At 41.9% G+C, this 19,109-nt stretch overlaps 2 protein-coding genes across 2 annotated transcripts; one reads left to right on the top strand and one right to left on the bottom strand.

The window, feature by feature from the left end:
• Positions 1–3,100: 3,100 nt before the first annotated feature.
• Positions 3,101–8,545, top strand: ikbip (IKBKB interacting protein; the record flags this gene model as incomplete). Its single annotated transcript, XM_016255105.1, has 2 exons — positions 3,101–3,232; positions 7,643–8,545. Coding segments are annotated over 2 exons (789 nt in total), but the record flags the coding sequence as incomplete, so codon positions are not given.
• A 2,479-nt stretch (positions 8,546–11,024) lies between these two features.
• ckap4 (cytoskeleton associated protein 4) lies at positions 11,025–16,696 on the bottom strand. Its single transcript, XM_016255102.1, has 2 exons — positions 16,043–16,696; positions 11,025–12,260 (listed from the first exon to the last, which is right to left on the bottom strand). The coding sequence occupies exons 1-2, from the start codon at positions 16,304–16,306 to the stop codon at positions 11,289–11,291; spliced, it is 1,236 nt and encodes a 411-aa protein (XP_016110588.1). The 5' UTR covers positions 16,307–16,696; the 3' UTR covers positions 11,025–11,288.
• Positions 16,697–19,109: the final 2,413 nt, after the last annotated feature.

Below are 19,109 nucleotides of genomic sequence, written 5' to 3' on the forward strand. Positions count from 1 at the left end.
TGTTCCCTACAGAGTGCCTTCTTCAGTCAGCACGGCGCAGCCAACGCCAAATACAACACCAGAGCAGCGGTGCTGTACCGCGAGAGAATCCAGAGTCTGGCCACGCAGGCCACCCAACAACACGGCACAGAGGTCACACACACACACTATAACACACACACACACACACTATAACATACACACACACTATAACACACGCACACACTATCACACACACGCACACACTCACACACTCACACACTCACACACACAGGTTTGTTTTTATGGTTTATGGGGACTCTCCATAGGCGTAATGGTTTGTATACTGTACAAACCGTATTTTATATTGCCCTACACCAACCCTACCCCTAAACCTACCCCTCACAGGAGACTTTCTGCATTTTTAGATCTTCCAAAAAGCTCATTCTGAATTATTTATAAGCATTTTGAATTACGGGGACACTGAAAATGTCCTCATAAATCACCTTCATACACACTCACTATAACACACACACTATAACACGCACTATAACACACGCACTATAACACACGCACACACTATAACACACACTAACACACGCACACACTATAACACACACACACTATAACACACACACACAATCTTTATTCAAACTGAAATGTTTTTCATGGATATATGGTTGACCTGAAGAATGAAAGCTGTATCATACACTTATATATCACCGCTTATCGACTCGAGGGGTGTGACAACACACCTAGCTCACGAGATGAGACGAAATACAGATACTTGTTTGACTGGAACGAGACCATATTAATACTATTTTTAAGACCTTTTTAGTGACAAAATATTTGTCTTTTAATTGTAAAAAGCAAAACAATGCAGTTGTATTTTGAAATGTTTTAACTAATACAGGGCCGTAACTAATGATTATTTTGGTAATCAAGTAATCTACTGATGATTTTGACAAGTGACCTGATATTTTTAGTAATAAAAATAGACCTAAGTGAAAAACAGGCTTTAATATGACTATGTTCATATACTGTATATAAAATAACAATGAGGCGATAATAATCGGTTCAAATAAAGTATCAAAACCAAGTAATTGCATGGTTTTATTTAAAATGCATAAAGTAGTATGCGTATACTTAATATGAACAAACTTAAGTACTTTATGTATTATAACAAATGCCTGCAGGGGCTCTGTATTTATATCAGACGCGCTGCATTGTTAATATTGCGTGAAAAGTGTTTTTATCCTATACTGAGGCGGCCGAGGCTGAAAACACCGCGAGCTTCAGTAAATGAAACCGCATGTCTGCGCCATTAATTTCCACGAGGGGCAGACTGGGAAAAACATTTCAGGCTGGGAAATCTCACACTTATACACCCACAACACATTCTGAAACATGGACAAGCCTATGTTTTGTATGGACCTCACATAAAAAAGGTTTAAATCCTTAGGTTGGGGAGATGCAAAATAATTAAAAGTTCTCTCCTGAACTGCACCTTCACTAACGTTTTTCTTTTCAGTCTCTTTATTTGCCCTGATATCTATCTCTCACATGACTTTAATACTCAAGATCTAACAAAACTATACTTTCTAAATTGCCTACATGTCAAAATTAGTACATCTTTATAGAAAAATCCTAATACTGAACATGAATCATGTTTTTCCCTTACAAAAATTAACCATGCTTTTATTGTAGTAAAAGTACAGTAACCATGTTTTGTTTTTTTGGTTGGGTTTTTTTGGGCAAATGGATTACCATTTGTATTTATATTTTACTACAAATTGCATGGTTAAACTATGGTTAATGTAGCAAAAACCATGGTTAATTTGTGGTTACCATGCTTTGACAATAGTATTGTCTTTGGATTTATAGTAAAATCATTGTTAATTTCGGTAAGGGTTGTGTTGTCTGCCCTAGCTCCCCCTAAACCTATTATAACATATGATTATTTGTCTGCTAAATCACTACTGTAACATTACAATAGATAATAATGATGTCCTTTATACAGTATTTTTGAGTGATGACTGCTGCTTAACAACAAGCTTAACAAGTAAACAAAGACAAAACTGCAATAGCATATTTACAGATGAAACTGAGCTGCTCTTGAAACCCTGAACAGTAGTTTAGCTTCTCTGCTCCAGCTGTGCGCTTCCACAGTCCTCTCCACTCTCTCTCTCGCATTGATTACTCTGATCTGATCCAAACCGAGCCGAAGCATTGCCAGTGACGACTAACCCATTCATGATTTATTAGAGATTTCATTATCGAATGGTGAATTCAGAAACAATCGCTTTAGTACATTCGGCAGGCATTTTCATAACTGTAATTTAATTACACATTTTTTCTTAATAACTGTAACTGATTACAGTTACATTTATTTTGTAATTAAATTACGTAACGCCGTTACATGTAACTAGTTACTCCCCAACACTGGTAATGCATTACTTCTAAAAGTAGCGTTCCCCAGCACTGCATGTAACACACGATGTTGTGTCTCAGCGGCGGCCTCCGGCTCCTGCAGCTTGAGCAAGGTTCTGGACTCGTGTCCACCATACAGGTCAGTCCCTGCGCTAACTAACCCATAACTAACTTCATCTGTGTGTTCTTCCCTGCAGGATCGCTACAGCACACGAGTCCCGAAGAGCCCGCTTCCTCCGCTCGCCTCTGTGTATATTCATCATTCGCTCGGGCAGCATTCGTGGGTTTGTTTAATGCCGCAGCTTGAGTTTGGACTGAAAGGAGTCGTGGTTTGATCACTTGGGGACCAGAACTCTTGTTTATGCACTTTCCTTCAGCTGTGTCCTGCAGGTGTGCTTGTTTACGGTCATGAAGAACGAGGAGATCTTCACACGCTCGTGTGATGCTGTTCTCATTGAAGAGCTGTATATGATGTGTAAAGCAGCATTGCATATGTGATGATGATTATTCATCTCATTGCCTCCTCTATGTTTGTTCAGGGCATCTGTTTATCTGGCTTCGTCCTTCGTGAACTCGAGGGCTCAGTAAACGTGGCGGGTGATCTGTGCTAAATTGGTTTAACTCAATAAAGATCAGACTTGATGAGAGAGAGTGTCAGACACGCTCTAACTGCACCGCAGACCCGCTCTCTGCGCTTTAAAGTCTGCTCTCGGCTGTGCTCCGCAGGCTGCACGTCCAGCAGGAGGTGAAGCTCACAGCAATCACCGAGAAATACCAGCGTTTGTGCGAGAAGAGCCGCGGCGTGCTGGAGCTGGAGGAAAAACTGGCTGAACTCTCTCAAAAGGTTTGTAAACCACTCGAATCAGCCCCGTAGCGATCACGATAAAGATATCGTTCTCAATATTAAAGAACGGCAGAGTCTGCACCACAGCTATAACGATAAAGACGATATCGTTTGAATCTCTTTCAGAGCGATTTTCCCCAGCTTGATGAAGGATACAAACATTGACAGCCAATCAGAATCCATCCTGCTGTCACGAGCTGGAGAATTTAAAGCGGCAGATGCACGCGCATGCGCTGAGAATAAACACGATATTATCGTTATCGTTATTGGTGTGAACGGGGCTTATGGCTGTTTGCACGCTTACGCGCATGGTTTTATTGTAGTAAAAGTATAGTAACCATGTTTTGTTTGTTTGGCATATTGATGAGCATTTGTATGACCATAGTTTCACAACAAATGCCATGGTTACAGTGTGCTTAGTGCAGCAAAGCCGTGGTTAATTTCTGGCTACCATTGTTTAACTATAGTCACTGTGTTTTTCAGTTTTCATGTTCACAAACGTTTACATTTTCTAGAAAAAAAAACAACATTCGAAAGAATCAAAAAATGACAAGTAATGAAATTAAGTAAAAAGTGTTAAAATACATCATTTGTGCCTTGAATACAAAGCATTTTCTAACATAAGCTGAAATACATATATATTTATTACAGTCTTCAGACACTTTAAACCACTTTTCACTGTAAGCCCCACACAAATAAACCACTTTTTATTGAGAAATTGACATGTTCATCATAAGCAACGTGTATTTCGAGTCTTGTTCAGTCAACCATCCACCAATCGACGGATCAAAATCATGCCACCCTCTTTTTTTACATTTAATACGCATTTCACGCAGATACGTCACGATTCGATAGTAAAGTCATTTCTGTTCCGCTTAATAACTTCAGACCAAAAATCACTGAGCGTCATGTTTGAGTCATTCTAATGTAGTTTGAGAGAATGATTCTGAAGTCCTCGAGCAGAAACACGTCCATCTTCACTAGAAGTAGATAAAAGCAGTCGTGCTGCACAATATTTCTGTCAAAAGCCACTCAAAAACCCCCGCTATCTCACCCGATTTAAAGGCTAGTAGCAGGATTGTAAAATGAATAGATGTGATTATGATCATTTGATAAAATGAAGAGAGCTCGCCGTACGTTTCAGATCATTTTACTTTGTAGACTGTTTCCTATCCCGTCACGGAGACCGCTGAACGCGCCTCTTTAAATGGTTTCGTGCTGCTCGTTGTTGTATTTTTAAACACTATTGCAGTGTTTTCAACAGACATTATGGCATTAAAAATAAAATGATCCCAAACGTAACTGTGGCTACGCCGCTTGAAACAGCTCAGAATTACATTTTAGTCTGGGACTAGGCTTAAGCCTTGTCTGTGAAACCAGGTGATAATCTATTATTCATGAGCTCATACAGTGCATTATAAGGTGCATTACAAGGCATAATTCATGCATTAAAACTACTTTTATAACACATTATTTATAAAGTGCTACCGAGAAAGTGCTATCTTTACATTACAAAATTCTAATTATCTCAAACTTTAGAAAATCAAAATCTTAAAATAAAATGGAAAAGAATTCATGATGTTATTCACTGAACGAGATCAGCGTAGTGTGCTAATGCTTGAAGGTTGATGGTTACTGGCTGTTTTCATGCAGCAGTAGTGCGCTAGCACTGAAGTGTGAACGCAGGCAGATCAGATCAGTCTCCGCTGATGTGGTGTGTTGTGAATGCAGCTGCAGGCCTCTTCTGCGCTGAAACACGCCGTCAGCTCCACACTCAACACCTCGGCCGCGCTGCAGGCGGAGCAGCAGGCGTCGTCACTCCTCCTTCACGCACTAGAGGAGCGTGTGCGCGGCGCGACGGAGGCGCGGGGGAGAGCTGTGAGCGAGGAGCTGGAGGAGCTGAAGAGGCGCTCGCGAGCCGCACACTCGCACGTGACGGAGCAGGTGAACGCGGCCGAGGCGCTCCTGCGTGAGCTGAGCGAGCGGCTGCAGGAGGTGCAGGACGGGACGGGGAGGAACGCACGGGCGCTGGAGCGCAGCGAGGAGGAGGACGCGGGACGTGTGAGCGATCAGCTGCACTGGAGCGAGCGCAGAGTCTCACGGCTCCAGGAGCAGCTGCAGCATCTGGAGGAGCAGCGGCTCGAGCTCCGGCAGCGGCTGGACACCCGCGCTCCTCAGCACACGCACCTCCCCGCCGCAGAGGAGGCCGTGCGCTCCATGCTCAGGGTGCGTGCGCAGCTCAGCGCCACCTACAGGAGGCTGGAGGAGCTGCGGCTGCAGGTGCGGAGCGCCGAGGAGCGGCTGAGGAGGACACCACACAGCTGAACTCTGATCTGACCGAGGCCAGACACACCACACTCATGTGTCCCATCTACTGTACTTTTGACAAGCTGCATTACTTTGACAAGGCCGAATATTACTCCGTGACAAGTGCAAGTTGTAAAGACAGACTTTTACTTGAGTAAAAGTACAGAAGTACTTGCTTTTAAAAGTACGTGAGTACTACATTTCCCTTTTTATGTCAACGCAGTATTTTTTGTTATTATTTATTATTAACTTTACAACAGCAACACTGCTTTAACAAAACCGCGAGACGCCTGACCAGACGCTCAGCTGGACTACTGTATGTACAGTGGGGAGTATTACAGGCCATGCATTTTAGCCATAATGTTGATTGTTTATCATTTCTGCTTGTCCTTATTTTTCTTAACACAGCTGAAATCTGGGTTACAGCATCTAAACAGGATGTAAACAATGTACATGTTAAAAGTTTTAGTGTGGAAAAACACTTACTAAACATTTCAGAGTGAAGTTATATCCCGTTTTACCACAGGCAGTGACAACATAGTGCCCAAATGATGAGAACACCTTTACAGCTCAATAATACATATTTAATCAGAATAGTTTTTAAACACACATGATTTCACTGTGAAAACACTACCTCTACCTGTACTTGAAAATGGCTATAAAACTAAGAGCAACTTTTTTTACAATCTGTAAATGAAGAATGGGTATAGGTGGTTTAATCAACTCAACTTCACTTTTCTGCTTGTAAATCCTTCTAAAACTCTGTTTACTGGCGGAATGTAAATGTTGAGATCAGTCACAATTGGTTTTTTTTGCCTTTTTTTTTTTTAAGAGATCGGTCACTTTTTTTTTTGTGTGTGTGGTAATCAACATTGTGACAAATTGTATTAAACCTAGGGGTGTGTGATTTATATTTTGTCTACGAGAAATATCCTAATTGTTGTTTTAACGATAAACAAGTTAATTAAGAGACACCATATTGCCTGTTTTTGCTCTATTTCACCCACACACAAAAAATTACAAAGTAACGGCCACAGCACTGTTATCCATAAAATCCCAGAAAATATTGAAATATCATTTTTGTCGATATCGCACACCCCTAATTGAACCTGGAATAGTTCTTAAAGTCTCAGATTTGTTTGAATACATTTTGTACGCTACATAATTGAGTGTAAATGTATGTAAAGCATAAAATGCATCAGTGTACGTTTCACTCAGATGTCACGTATGTTTGGATATGCAGATGTCACTGAGAGTTCAACATTACATCAGAATAAACTCAACATATTTAATAAATACAAGTTTTTCTTCATTCAATAGTTTTTTTTTTTTTTGGGGTGATGTCAGTTAGGCGTGATCCACACACAAGTCTGGCTCCATTCTGCTATAATCATACACTTTTCATGATCTATTAAATACTTGATGGATAAAATCATCCATTGAATTCCTGCTTCCCTCAAACAGCCTGTTTCAGTCTGAAATACATCAGATTATCAAAGTTAAACCGATTGTGAGCTCTATTTCCTGCTGCGTAATTAAGACCTGCACTGTACGTCATGTAAACAGACTCAGAATAATCGGTCAGGATTGTCAGTTTTATTGATGAGTTCATATACCTCAGCCTGCCAGCAGGGTTCATCAGACACGTCTGTTTCAGATTCAGCCCTTCATCTTTATTTGATTATAGCAACATGACACTTCGTTCTGCAATATTTCTATGATTAAATGACTGACAGAGACCTGTCCTCTCTCAGCCAATCGTAGCTAGTAAGCTTGCCAACACCAACCCTAGCAGCGAGCTCAACCCCACCCTTTTCTCCTTAGTTAAAAGTAGTTTTGTAAACAGGTTTGAAGAGGAAACTCTTAGCTAAACAAGTTTACTGCTATTCAGGAGAACTCTTAAGTGCTAAGATTAAATGATTTGTGAATGTTGACCCCAGGACCTGATATTGGAGGAGGTGATCTCATGTCATTTTGATGAGTCTAATAACATTTCAGTTAATGATTTGTGAGCTGCTCTCACTGTATGTTATTGCATACTCCTCCTAGAATCTTTATCAGACCTGTGTGTGACTGACGCCTCTGGTGTGCTCTCTTGTGTAGTGTGCGCTGTTGTCCGCTCCGGCCGTCTCTCACACAGAGGCTCTGGAGGTGGAGGTGGCTCGGCTGCAGGAGCGCTTCTCCAGTCTTGCAGGTCAGAGGCAGCAGCTGCAGCTGAACCTGAGCGCTCTGGCTCGGGCCGTGGAGAGCGTGGAGCAGCAGGCCTCCAGCGAGGTGACCTCCAGACTGGCCTCCATCCGTACGGACGTGCGGCGCATGGCTGGGCTGGAGGGCGAGGTGGAGCTGCTGCTCACCCAAACGCAGGCCCTGGAGGAGAAGGTGGCCCAGACGGAGAAGCTGATGGTCAGGCGCATCGGCGATCTGCTGGCTGGCAGCATCGACCGCGTCTCCACTCTGAGGAGCTCAGCAGAGAAGAGCAGCCAGCGGCTGGATCAGATCAGTGTGCTCGTTCACCAGCTCTCGGCGGCTCACCGTGAACTGTCTGAGCGCATCCTGGCACTGGAGAGTGGACAGGCCAAGCTGCTGAAGACCGCCAGCTTCGCCAGCGACCTCAAGCCCAAGGTCTTCTCCATCAGGCAGGACTTCGCCATCATCCAGCCCAAACTGGACGACCTGACGCTGAGGATCGGCTTGCTGGCTGAAGACCTGATGAGTCGAGAGGAGACGACACGCGACACGCTCGACCAGCTGACGCCCTGAAAGAGGAGGAGGCTCAGTACATCAAGTACAGTCCAGTCGTGCTTTGCACTGGAAACTAGTGCTGGAGCACACTGACGTCTAGTCACAGAGTGTAAGCATTCAAGAGCTTCTAGTGAAATCTGCTGACTGCAGCAACACTGAAGTGAACATCACCATGAGATCTGCCATGACACTGACTGCTAGATTCATTTGTGTCCCTGGAGCACAAAAGCAGTGTTAAGTCGCTGGGGTATATTTGTAGCAATAGCCAACAATACATTGTATGGGTCAAGATTATCCATTTTTCTTAGAGGAAAAAAAATCATTAGGATATTAAGTAAAGATCATGTTCCATGAAGATAGTTTGTAAATTTCCTACTGTAAATATATCAAAACTTAATTTTTGATTAGTATATGCATTGCTAAGAACTTCATTTGAACAACTTTAAAGATGATTTTCTCAATATTTAGATTTTTTTGCACCCTCAGATTCCAGATGTTCAAATATTGTCCGATCCTAACAAACCACACATCAATGGAAAGCTATTTATTCAGCTTTCAGATGATGCACAAATCTCAATTTCACAAAACTGACACTTATGACTGGTTTTGTGCTCCAGGGTCACATTTATATTGGTGTCGACGTGGTTCTGCAAGGTATATCAAAGAATAACCATCTACAAAGCATGGTACACTATACCTGTCAAACGTTTGATGCTAAGAATTCAGCTTTGAAATCACAGGAATAAATTACATTTTAAAATGTATTCAAATAGAAATCAGTTTTTAAATAGTAATACGTTTTAAATAATAAAAATATTTAAAAAATGTACTATATTTTGGATCAAATAAATGCAGACTTGGTGAGCAGAAGAGAATTTCTTAAAAAGAAAGTTACTGTTCAAAAATGTTTGACTGGCAGTTAACCTCTTTGTAAGTGTGATGCTGACTTTAAGAGCCACATCTGACCAGGTTGAGTCTCAAGCTCAAGTCAGAACCTGTATTCAAGCGATATTGACTAATGAATTCACGTAATGAGACGTTTAAGAAGAGGACGTGGAGGGATCTGTGGAGGAGTGCTGAACAAACCCATCAAAACCAGTGTCCTCTGTGCTCAGATGATGACCTGAGCTTTAAGCAGCTGGTGTCTCGCTGATCTTTCATGATGAAGTCCGTTCACGTCCAGTGCAGTTCATTACATTCACATCTGAACATGTTCAATACGGTTTGACGAGCAGAAAGTGTCCAAGACTTACATTTAGTCATTTAGCAGATGCTTTTATCCAAAGCGACTTACAAATCAACAAAAGAGCAATGATACGCAAGTGCTATAAGAAGTCTCAGTTAGTACTACACGTAGCTAGGTTACTTCTGTCTTTATTCTGAATATATCGATGGCTTCATATTCTAAAACCTAAAAAACTTTGAACATTTAAAATGCTTTTGTGAAAAACGTGACTGCTGTTTTTCTTTGAAATAAATGTTGATATTTTTAATGTAAAGACCATTTGAATTATTTCCAAATACAGTAGTCAACATTTGAAGTGGATCAAAAAATTAATCGAAGTTGTCCTGAGACAAGAACGCATTTTGGTTTTAGGACAAATTTGATGAAAGGTTTTCAGATGCTGACTGCTATAGTTTCTGTGGCTGCTGTGTGTTTGGAGTCTGCTAACAGAAATATCAGTTTTATACGGTCGGTTACAGACAGTTACGCAGTATTACAGTAGTTCTCTATCATTTCTACTGTATGCACAAATAGTCAGTGACGAAACCGTTCACTGCCATTATATGATCGACTCTGATTTATTTACTTTGACAGTGATTCGGTGATTACCATAATCCATGTTTTCATCCAAATCACCCTCAACTGCTTCTGAGAGAATCTGCTGTGTGTGACATTTTAGAAAAACGGTGAATTAAAATCATATATTTAGATTTGAGTTGTTTCCATTGATTTGAATGCTTTTGTCATGCTTTAAATTATTTTAAGTCATTTTGAGACACTCTTGGATGTTTGCTGATGAACAAAATTATATAGAAATTGTATTTATAAATGTAATTAGAATACATAAATGTGAGAAATGCTCAAATTCTCAGTACTTCACTTTGAGGTATGAAACCGTATGTTTACTGTAGGGTTATGTGTAAATATCAAGGCAATTTAGATTTTCCATTTTATGACCGAGCTCTTTAAAATGCAGAAATGTTCCAAATTTGTCAAATGTTCTAATCGTGTTATATTAATATTCATTTGTTTTTGTGTTATTTTAGGTATTTTATTGGTCATTTGACACGATGGTTTGGAACATTGTATTGGAAAACAACTATAATCTTGATGCGTTCAGAGATTGTATTTTGGTTGTGATGATGACCAGTAACTCTACTGAGCAAGATCTGATTAATTTACACTGCTTTTCCAGGTCTTACTTGTGCAATTAAGTTTGGTCATGTATCCAGCTTTTTCAAGACCGTGTGAATCTTGGTTCTTCAGTGACAAAAGGGTGTATTAAAATCTTTCAAATCATAAAATGTCTTGATTTCAGTTGTTTTAGTTTAGTTTTAGCTGACCAATGCTTGTTTTGTCTTATTTGAAGTCATCTTGAGGTCCTCTAGTAGACCGTGGCTGATTAACCAGTTGAACAAACATAATTATATGGAAAATACATTTATATTATTAAAAGGTTACTGAAATGTGTTAAACATTCTCATTTTATGCATTTCTAGGTATCTTATAGATCATTAGATTAGATAAAGACATGCTAGTATGGAAGGGTTTTAATCATTTTATTGGAAAACCACTACAATGGTGATGAGCTCAGAGAGAGAATGACCGATAGCCCTGGAAAACCTCTGAGCAGCTATGAACTACAGTGCAGTTGTGTCTCGACGTAAGAGACAGCAGTTCACCCATTCATCGCTCTGATAGACAGCTTTCACGTTTCCACCACCCACAGCACCCATCATCCTGAACGACCGCTTCTGCCTCCAGCAGCTCATCTCAGGCTCACTAAGTAACGTTTTTAAATGCATCGACTGCTTCTTTCTCTTGACCAGCGTCCAGTTCAGATACTTGGGTCTGCAGCTCCTCCAGGCGGCTCCTCAAGCCGTCCAGTCCGTCTCTCAGCGCCTGGCTCTCTGTCTCGGCGGTCGTCTTGTAATCACCCAGCGAGCGCTGCTGGGATTCGTGCTTGGCCGTGAGAGCGTTCAGTCTGTTGGTCTGCTCCGTCAGTGAGGACTCCATGCCCTCCTGGCTCTCCTCCACACTCTTCAGCCGGCCCGCCACGTCTTCTCTGTGCTTCTCCAGCTGGAGCAGCTGGTCTCTGGAGTGCGTCTCCAGGCTCTGGAGGGCAGTGCTGGTGTGCTCCAGCCGGTCGCTGAGGCTCTGGGTCTGGTCCGAGGCGCTCTGAGCGTCGGCTCGAGCCGCGGACATCTCGTCCCTCAGGCTCCCTGCGGCGCTCTGCAGCAGCGTCCTCACGGCCTCCACGTCCTCAGACACAGACGCCACCTCCCTGTTCCTTGTCTGCTGCTCAGCGCTCACCGCTGCAATCTGCTCGCGCAGCACGGCCATGTTCCCCTCGGACACCTCGCTGGCGGTGTGGAGCGTGGCTACGGCGCTGCTGAGGGACTCCAGCTCCTGCCTGAGGAGCGCCGGAGCATCCTGCTGCTCCAGACGAGCCCTGAGCTCCTGCAGCTCGCTCTGGAACTGGCTCTGCTGGACGGAGGACTCAGCTGTGGAGTGGCTCAGCTGGGACAGGCGCTCCTCCAGGGACAAGGCGTGCTTCTCCCGCGCCTCCTTCACCTCCCGGATGGCTTGCGTCAGCTCCTGGGAGATCTTGCTCTGGAGGTTCTGGAGCGAGTCCTCCAGCCGCCGGGTGTTGTCCTCTCCTTTCTGCGCGGCTCGGCCGGTGCGCTCCAGATCAGTCCTGACGCCGAGCACTGCGCTCTCCAGAGCCTCCAGAGACGCCTGCATAGACCTGATCTGGAAACACAGATGGACAGAGACACTTAGGCTGTGTTCACACTGCAAGCCTTAGTGCTCAATTCAGAGATCCGATTTTTTTATATAGCTGTTCACATTTTGTTGTTTTACATGTGGCCAATATCAGATTTCCAGTGTGAACAGATCATGGTTCTGAACTGACCCGTATGCGCAAAAGACGACGCGAACAGGGTTGCCAGGTTTTCACAACAAAATCTGCCCAATTGCTGTCCAAAACTAGCCCAATCATGTTCCGGGGGTAAATATTGTGTTAGAGGAGTCGCTTCAATCCACAAAGTTGAAAAACAACCCACGGCAACAGTAGCTCAGTTCTGCGGGGAAACTGATGGATTTGGCAACCCTTGTCAACGCTGTCATATAGAAGTAAACAGGGAGGACATAAATTAATCGATTATGTGTTTATTTATAGTGTGATCTGCTGCAGAAGCAAATATGTACAGCGTGGAATAAAGACGAATGTCAATCTAGAGTGACGTAAAAGTCGCATGATTTCCGAATAGGGTTGCAAAGCGGTGGAAAATCTCCGGAAACTTTCCAAAAATCCCTGGAATATTCCAAAAGAAATCCTGGAAAGTCTCCACCTCTTTGCAACCCTAATTCCGATATGACCATTCAGACTGCGGTCGCATTGCAAAACATTGCAAAAAGCACATGGAATCTGATCTTTTCCATTTAGATTTGTGCTACTTCCACGTGTGGTGCTAAATCCGATACAGGTCCGATGTTTCGCAATGCGACCGCAGTGTGAACTCTCATGTCCGAATTAATGCGACTTTTACGTCACTCTAGATCGACATTCGTCATAATTCCGCGCTGACGGGAGACACTTCAAAGATTTTACACACCCAAAGTTATCAAGACAGTTGCGGAAGGTAATCAGTGGAACTGTGATGTGTCAGAACTCATAAGAATTAGTGACAACTCTATATACAAGCAAAACATGAAGACTCCGATCATGCTCTCTTTCATCACATCCTTGTCTTTATTTTTCATATTGCCTGCGTAGAATTTCTCTGGCTTCTGCGGCAAAACACACTATAAATAAACACATAATTGCTTACTTTATGTCCTCCGTGTTCAGTCTAGTATGACAGTGCGCTCCGCAAGTGTTGTCAAGTCCGCAGTTTTCCCTCGGAATCAAGCAACATCTTCACTGTTGCCACTTCGTGACCACACTAACACAATATTTACCCCCCCAGAACATGATTGGGCTAGTTTTGGACTAGTTTCGAGAAGCAATTGGGTGGATTTTGTTGTGAAAACCTGGCAACCCTGTTCATATCGTTCTTTTGCCCATGCGGGGTCAAGTTAAGAACCATGATCTGTTCACACTTTTGACAGCAAACCTAAAGATACTTAATCTTAAGGCATAGTCATTCATGTCATTCAACCCGACCAATCAGGTTGTGAACATATTTTGTGACGGAACTTACCCCAAACAATAGGTGTGTTCGACTTAAAGTGTTGCTGCGCAGACCAGAGTATTTGGTCCGTGTTGCGTCCATATTTAATTCGAACCACACCGGAGTTGGTTTGCAGGCGGACTGAGACCCATGTTAAGTGGTCTCGGTCCGCTTGTTTGGTGCGCACCATGGTTCGGATGCCACTTACGCAAACGAACCGCACTAACAGAGCAATCGCACCAGGGTTTGTTTTAATCGAACCAAACATGCCAAGTGTGAACGCACCCTTAGGTCTTCAGAAGATCACCTCAGAAAGGTGTGTTTCTTCCTGTTTTGAAGCATGTTTTGCATAATAAGGGAGCGTTGAGCTCCTAGTCAAATATATGGTAGGTCATTATTCAGTGACATTCTGAAGATCTCCAGGAAATAAAGACTAAGATGGGCTTTATATCAGAGCGAGTTTTTGTAATTTAATAGAAAAATGCATTATTAATGTGTGCATTTGAAAGACTACTCGCAGTCATTAACCTTCACTAACGTGTCCATGTCTAAGGGTTAAATTTAGGCCTGTTCCTCACACGAAGACTTGGAAGATAGAGATAGTCATATGTACTTCTTTCATGGTGCTTTGATGCTGTTATTTTTGGACAGATTTCACCTGGATTGCATGGAAAAGAGCAGCACAAACATTCTTCTAAACATCTCCTTCAGTACTGCACTCACAAGAGATGCGGGTTTGGAATGAGCTGAAGTTGAATAAAAAATGACAGAATTTAGTAAAAACAAACTTCATTCCTTTGTTTCGTTTGCTCTGTGAAAACCAAGTGTATAAAGTGTACTTATTACACAAATATATACTTAGTGTGAATTTAATGTAATGTTTTCAAAAACGTAATTGTATATAATTTGTAATTAATTTCAAATGTATTATAATTCAAACGTATATTAAAAATGCATTTAATGCATTACATTTTTTAAATTATATTTCAAATGCATTTCATTAAAGTGTATTTTAAATAAACACACTATACTGTATTATAATAAGTAGTCTGATAATAAAGAAACATTTTTAATTGATTTTAAATGCATATTAATTTGTTTTAATGATTTTTAATGGGCCTTCATTTAGAATTGATTTTAAAACATTAATTCTGTGTTCAATTTAAATTGCCAGTGTACTTTATAACACTATAAAGAGGCTTTTTGGCCTAATTTACTATTATATACAGTATATATATATATATACATAAATTGGATCTGAAGTGCACAATAGTAAAAAACAAACAAACATGCAATTTAAAGCATATTATTCAACATCTGCTTTAATCTTCATCTTTAAACATTTGATCATTTTTTATTCTATTGCTTGCATTTAGTTAAATTGCCATATAATAACTTTACGGTGTGTTGCATTTCAGACGCATTAAAAACAGGAATTTTTACAGTCAAAAAAATTATAATTGTTTATCATGTACTGACCAACACCAAATCTAACTGTTGTTCCTTTACTTTAGTTACCTTACTGTGTAAGCAAGTGTAATGAAGTTCAGAAGGAAAGTGCATTAATGCACACAGTATAGATATATGCTGTGCTTCAGTATATACATCACGAACGTGTCTTAAGCAGCCTTTAATCTGAGTAATATTATATGATCTGCAAGCACACGGGTTAAAAGTGTACTTTAGAGATTTGAAGCACACTGCAAGTGCACATTCAAGACATGAAGCACACGTCTCTTGCCTTCGGGTTGGACAGAAGCACTTTCTTCACGAGAGTGTGTGTTTCAGAGACCTGAAGCGCTGGGTTACAGGAGCACAACAGAGATGACCTGCAGGCCTCGTGCCGTGAGAGAAACCAAACCAGTCGCTCAGGTCTGATCTGTCAGGACTCTCGGCTCAGAGCGAGCAGATTCTCGTGTGATTCTGAGACGCTTGCCTTGTCCACATATACCCACACCTGCGCTCTCGGCCACCTATGTCTATTCCAGGCTCAGAGTATCCCATCATGCTTTGGAATAAATTATGAGTATTCATATTGAATTGTGTCATGTTATAGAGACTACCAAGCAGACATTTAGAAGGGATTTTAAAATTAAAATAAAGCTATGCAAACACTTGCATCGTTTCATGCTCACATGGGCCAAATACTGGAAATAGGTCGTATAAGTTGGTGAAAAGACTGCCAAGTGTGGGTGTTTGGACAAGAGGTCTCCTGAAGGAGGAACCGTCAGCCAATCACAGAGCACCACATCGTCCTGGGTCAGTGCTGGAGAACTTACTGTGAAGATGAAGCTCTTCAGTCACAACCACAGACAGTGTTCAGAGCTCTCATGCGCATGCGCTCTCACTCACACTGACCTGTTGCTGCGCGTCTGCGCTCTTCTGCACGCACTGCTCGTGTCTGGAGCTGCTGTGCTTGATCTCGGACAGCTCCTGATAGAAGCACACGGACACGATCACGGTCCCAGCCACGAAGCCCATGTAGCTCAGCGCGGACAGCAGCTTCAGCAGCGAGCCCGACGCGTTGCTCTGCGCTCTCTGCGCGCTCTGCGGGCTGCTGGCGGGCGGCTTCTCGCTGCTGTTCGGCTGCGAGCTGTTCTTGTTTCTGTTCTTCGCTGCCATCGTTCCCTGCGTTGCGATGCTTACTGCTCAGCGAGCGGCGCGTTGCGTTCGCGTTGTGTCCGCGGGACAGACTCCTCTGATTGCTGTATTCACAGGAACTTCTAGAAGAACGACTTCAGTTCCTCACAAACTCGCACGCTGGCAGTTCAGAGTCCCTAAACGAACGAAAGTGTCTTTTGCTGAAGTTTGAACGCGTGTCGGAGTCGATACAGCGCAGAGCTGACGCGGAGGCAGGCTCGAGCGTGAAGATGAAGGGCGTCGCGTCGCGTCGCGTCGCGTCCTCGCTCGCTCCGCCCTTCTTCAGACGTGGCACTGATTCTCCTCAAACATCCATCCCAGAGTTCAGTCTGACACCGTGAGCACACGTTTACATGCACACCAGAAACCCGACAACTCAGCAATATCAGCTCATTATAATAACCAGTTCCCCCTGTTTACATGCACCTGACAACACAAGCCAGCTGCGTTTTTCAGGTTGTTCATCAGGTTATTTCCCTGTACTGACGTCAAGTATACTCATCTGCATATCTGACTCCGAGCGTTCCGTACGTGTGTCAGTGTGATGTTAACTTAAGCTTGCAACATGTCATATATTATCCTCTCGTGCAGTTATAAACGCAGCAGTGTGACTGAAGAGCCCGGCCTCATGGAAGTGCGTGTAAATAGTACGCCAAATAAAAACGAAAACTCGTGGTATTGATAGGCAAAAATGGACTTTGGCGTGCATATGCTACGCAGTTTTCGCGTGCACACAGTGTTGCCAAACCTCCCTCAGAAAATCTCTAGAACCACCCTCAAAAGTCTCCATTTTTCACAAAAAGTCGCCAAATATGAAAACAAAGTAAATACAGGTACATTTGGTAAAGGTAAAGGAAAATAAATATATTTATATACTTTACAAATGATAACAGTATAAAAAATATAACAAAAAATTCTGAAGTGAAATGAGGAAATGCTTGTGATCTGCAAGCACATCACACATGATGGACATGATGGAAAGACACAATGTTGGGAATTTGTTTTATGTGTCACCAAAGTGCATCCCTGTCCTGCTCAAATACGACAGATAAGAGATATTATGATTCTCCAAACACAAAAACTTTATTCATACAGACTTATTTCAGTCAACACACTGCGCAGACTCATTGGCATGATTGTGCGCAAACGTGAGCCTACAGCGGGGTGTGGCCAAGCAAAAAATGAAAAATCTCCAAAGAATCGCTCGTTTTATTTAAATATAGCTAAAATAGCTCCTTGTCGCAAAAAATAAAAAAAGTCGCAGCTACAGTGAGAAAGTAGCTAAATTTGGCGTCAAAATCCCCAAATTGGCACCACTGTGTGCATATGATACGCATCTACCCCACAACCCTAAACCTACCCATCGCGTAGCATATACACGCCAAAGTCTATTTTAGCGTATCAATACCACAAGTTTTGGTTTTTATTTGGCGTACTGTTTATACGCACTTTCATGAGATCGGGTTGGACTGAAGCACTTCTGCTGCACGAGATGAGAACACATTTTTATCATTTTCTGAGTCATGAAAATGTCTCCTTTTGTGATATATTTCCTTCTTTCTTTACTGCAAGATGTTTGCTCGGTCTAGATGCGCTTAAATCTGCACTAAGGATGCGTTCCTGTCACGTATCACACATGCACACTTCAGAAAGCGGCTTATTGCGTTTACATGCCACGCCACATCGGAGTAAGAGGCAAAAACTACCTGTGTCGACCGGTTTATGCTTACGCTGTTTATGACCTTACTCCGATAAAAGTAAACGGGTTACCGCGTTTACATGACCAAGTGCGTTTTCGGCTTATTAAGCATAATCGGCTTAAGAACGTGCTTGTAAACCGCTAAGTGTTAGTCTACTGTTTTAGGACCAACAATTCATCGTCATCATTATATAAGATTTGTTATTAACATAAACTCTACTGTTCAAAAGGTTAGGGTCATTAAAATAGTATATTTTATATAGTATATATATAGATGCTTTAAATGGATGATGATAAAGACATTTATAATGTTACAAAAGATTCTATTTCAGATAAATGCTGCTCTTCTGAACTTTCTATTCATCAAAGAAACCTGAAAATTCTAATCAGCTGTTTTCATAATATAATAATAATAATAATTATTATTATAAATGTTTATGAGCAGCAAATCAGAATATTAGAATGATTTCTGAAGGATCGTGTGACTGGAGTAATGATGCTAAAAATTCAGCTTTGATCACAGGAATAAATTACAGTTTAAAATATATTCAAATAGAAAACAGTTATTTTAAATAGTTTTAAATAATTTCACAATGTTACTGTTTTTGCTGTACTTTGGATCAAATAAATGCAGGCTCGGTGAGCAGAAGAGACTTCTTTAAAAAACATTACAAATCTTACTGTTCAAAAACTGTTGACTGGTAGTGCATATAATTACAATGTAGGGCTGAAACGATTAGTCGACATTATTGACAACATCGACAATGAAAAATGGTCTATAAATATTTTTGTTGTGGAATAATCATTTTGATCTCAAGTGACAGCATGTGAGGGCCTGCAATAACACGGTCTGGCCAGTGGGGGCTCTAGTGTAAAACCGCACCGCAGCCCTCTCTGATGCAATCTGATAGAAAAAGACACAGCGCCTATGACAGTATGTCGGAGAGCAAACGAAGCCGATACAGTAAAGTTTGGGGAAGTTTTACAAATTTCTCTCAAATAGCAAGGCACTGATCATGCGATCGATATGATAAAAATCGTGGGTCATGGCACTTGGTGCAAGATTTTTTGACACGTTATCAGAAG

Source organism: Sinocyclocheilus grahami, unplaced genomic scaffold, assembly GCF_001515645.1.
Source record: "Sinocyclocheilus grahami isolate Dianchi unplaced genomic scaffold, SAMN03320097.WGS_v1.1 scaffold1312.1, whole genome shotgun sequence".
Classification (NCBI taxonomy): domain Eukaryota; kingdom Metazoa; phylum Chordata; class Actinopteri; order Cypriniformes; family Cyprinidae; genus Sinocyclocheilus; species Sinocyclocheilus grahami.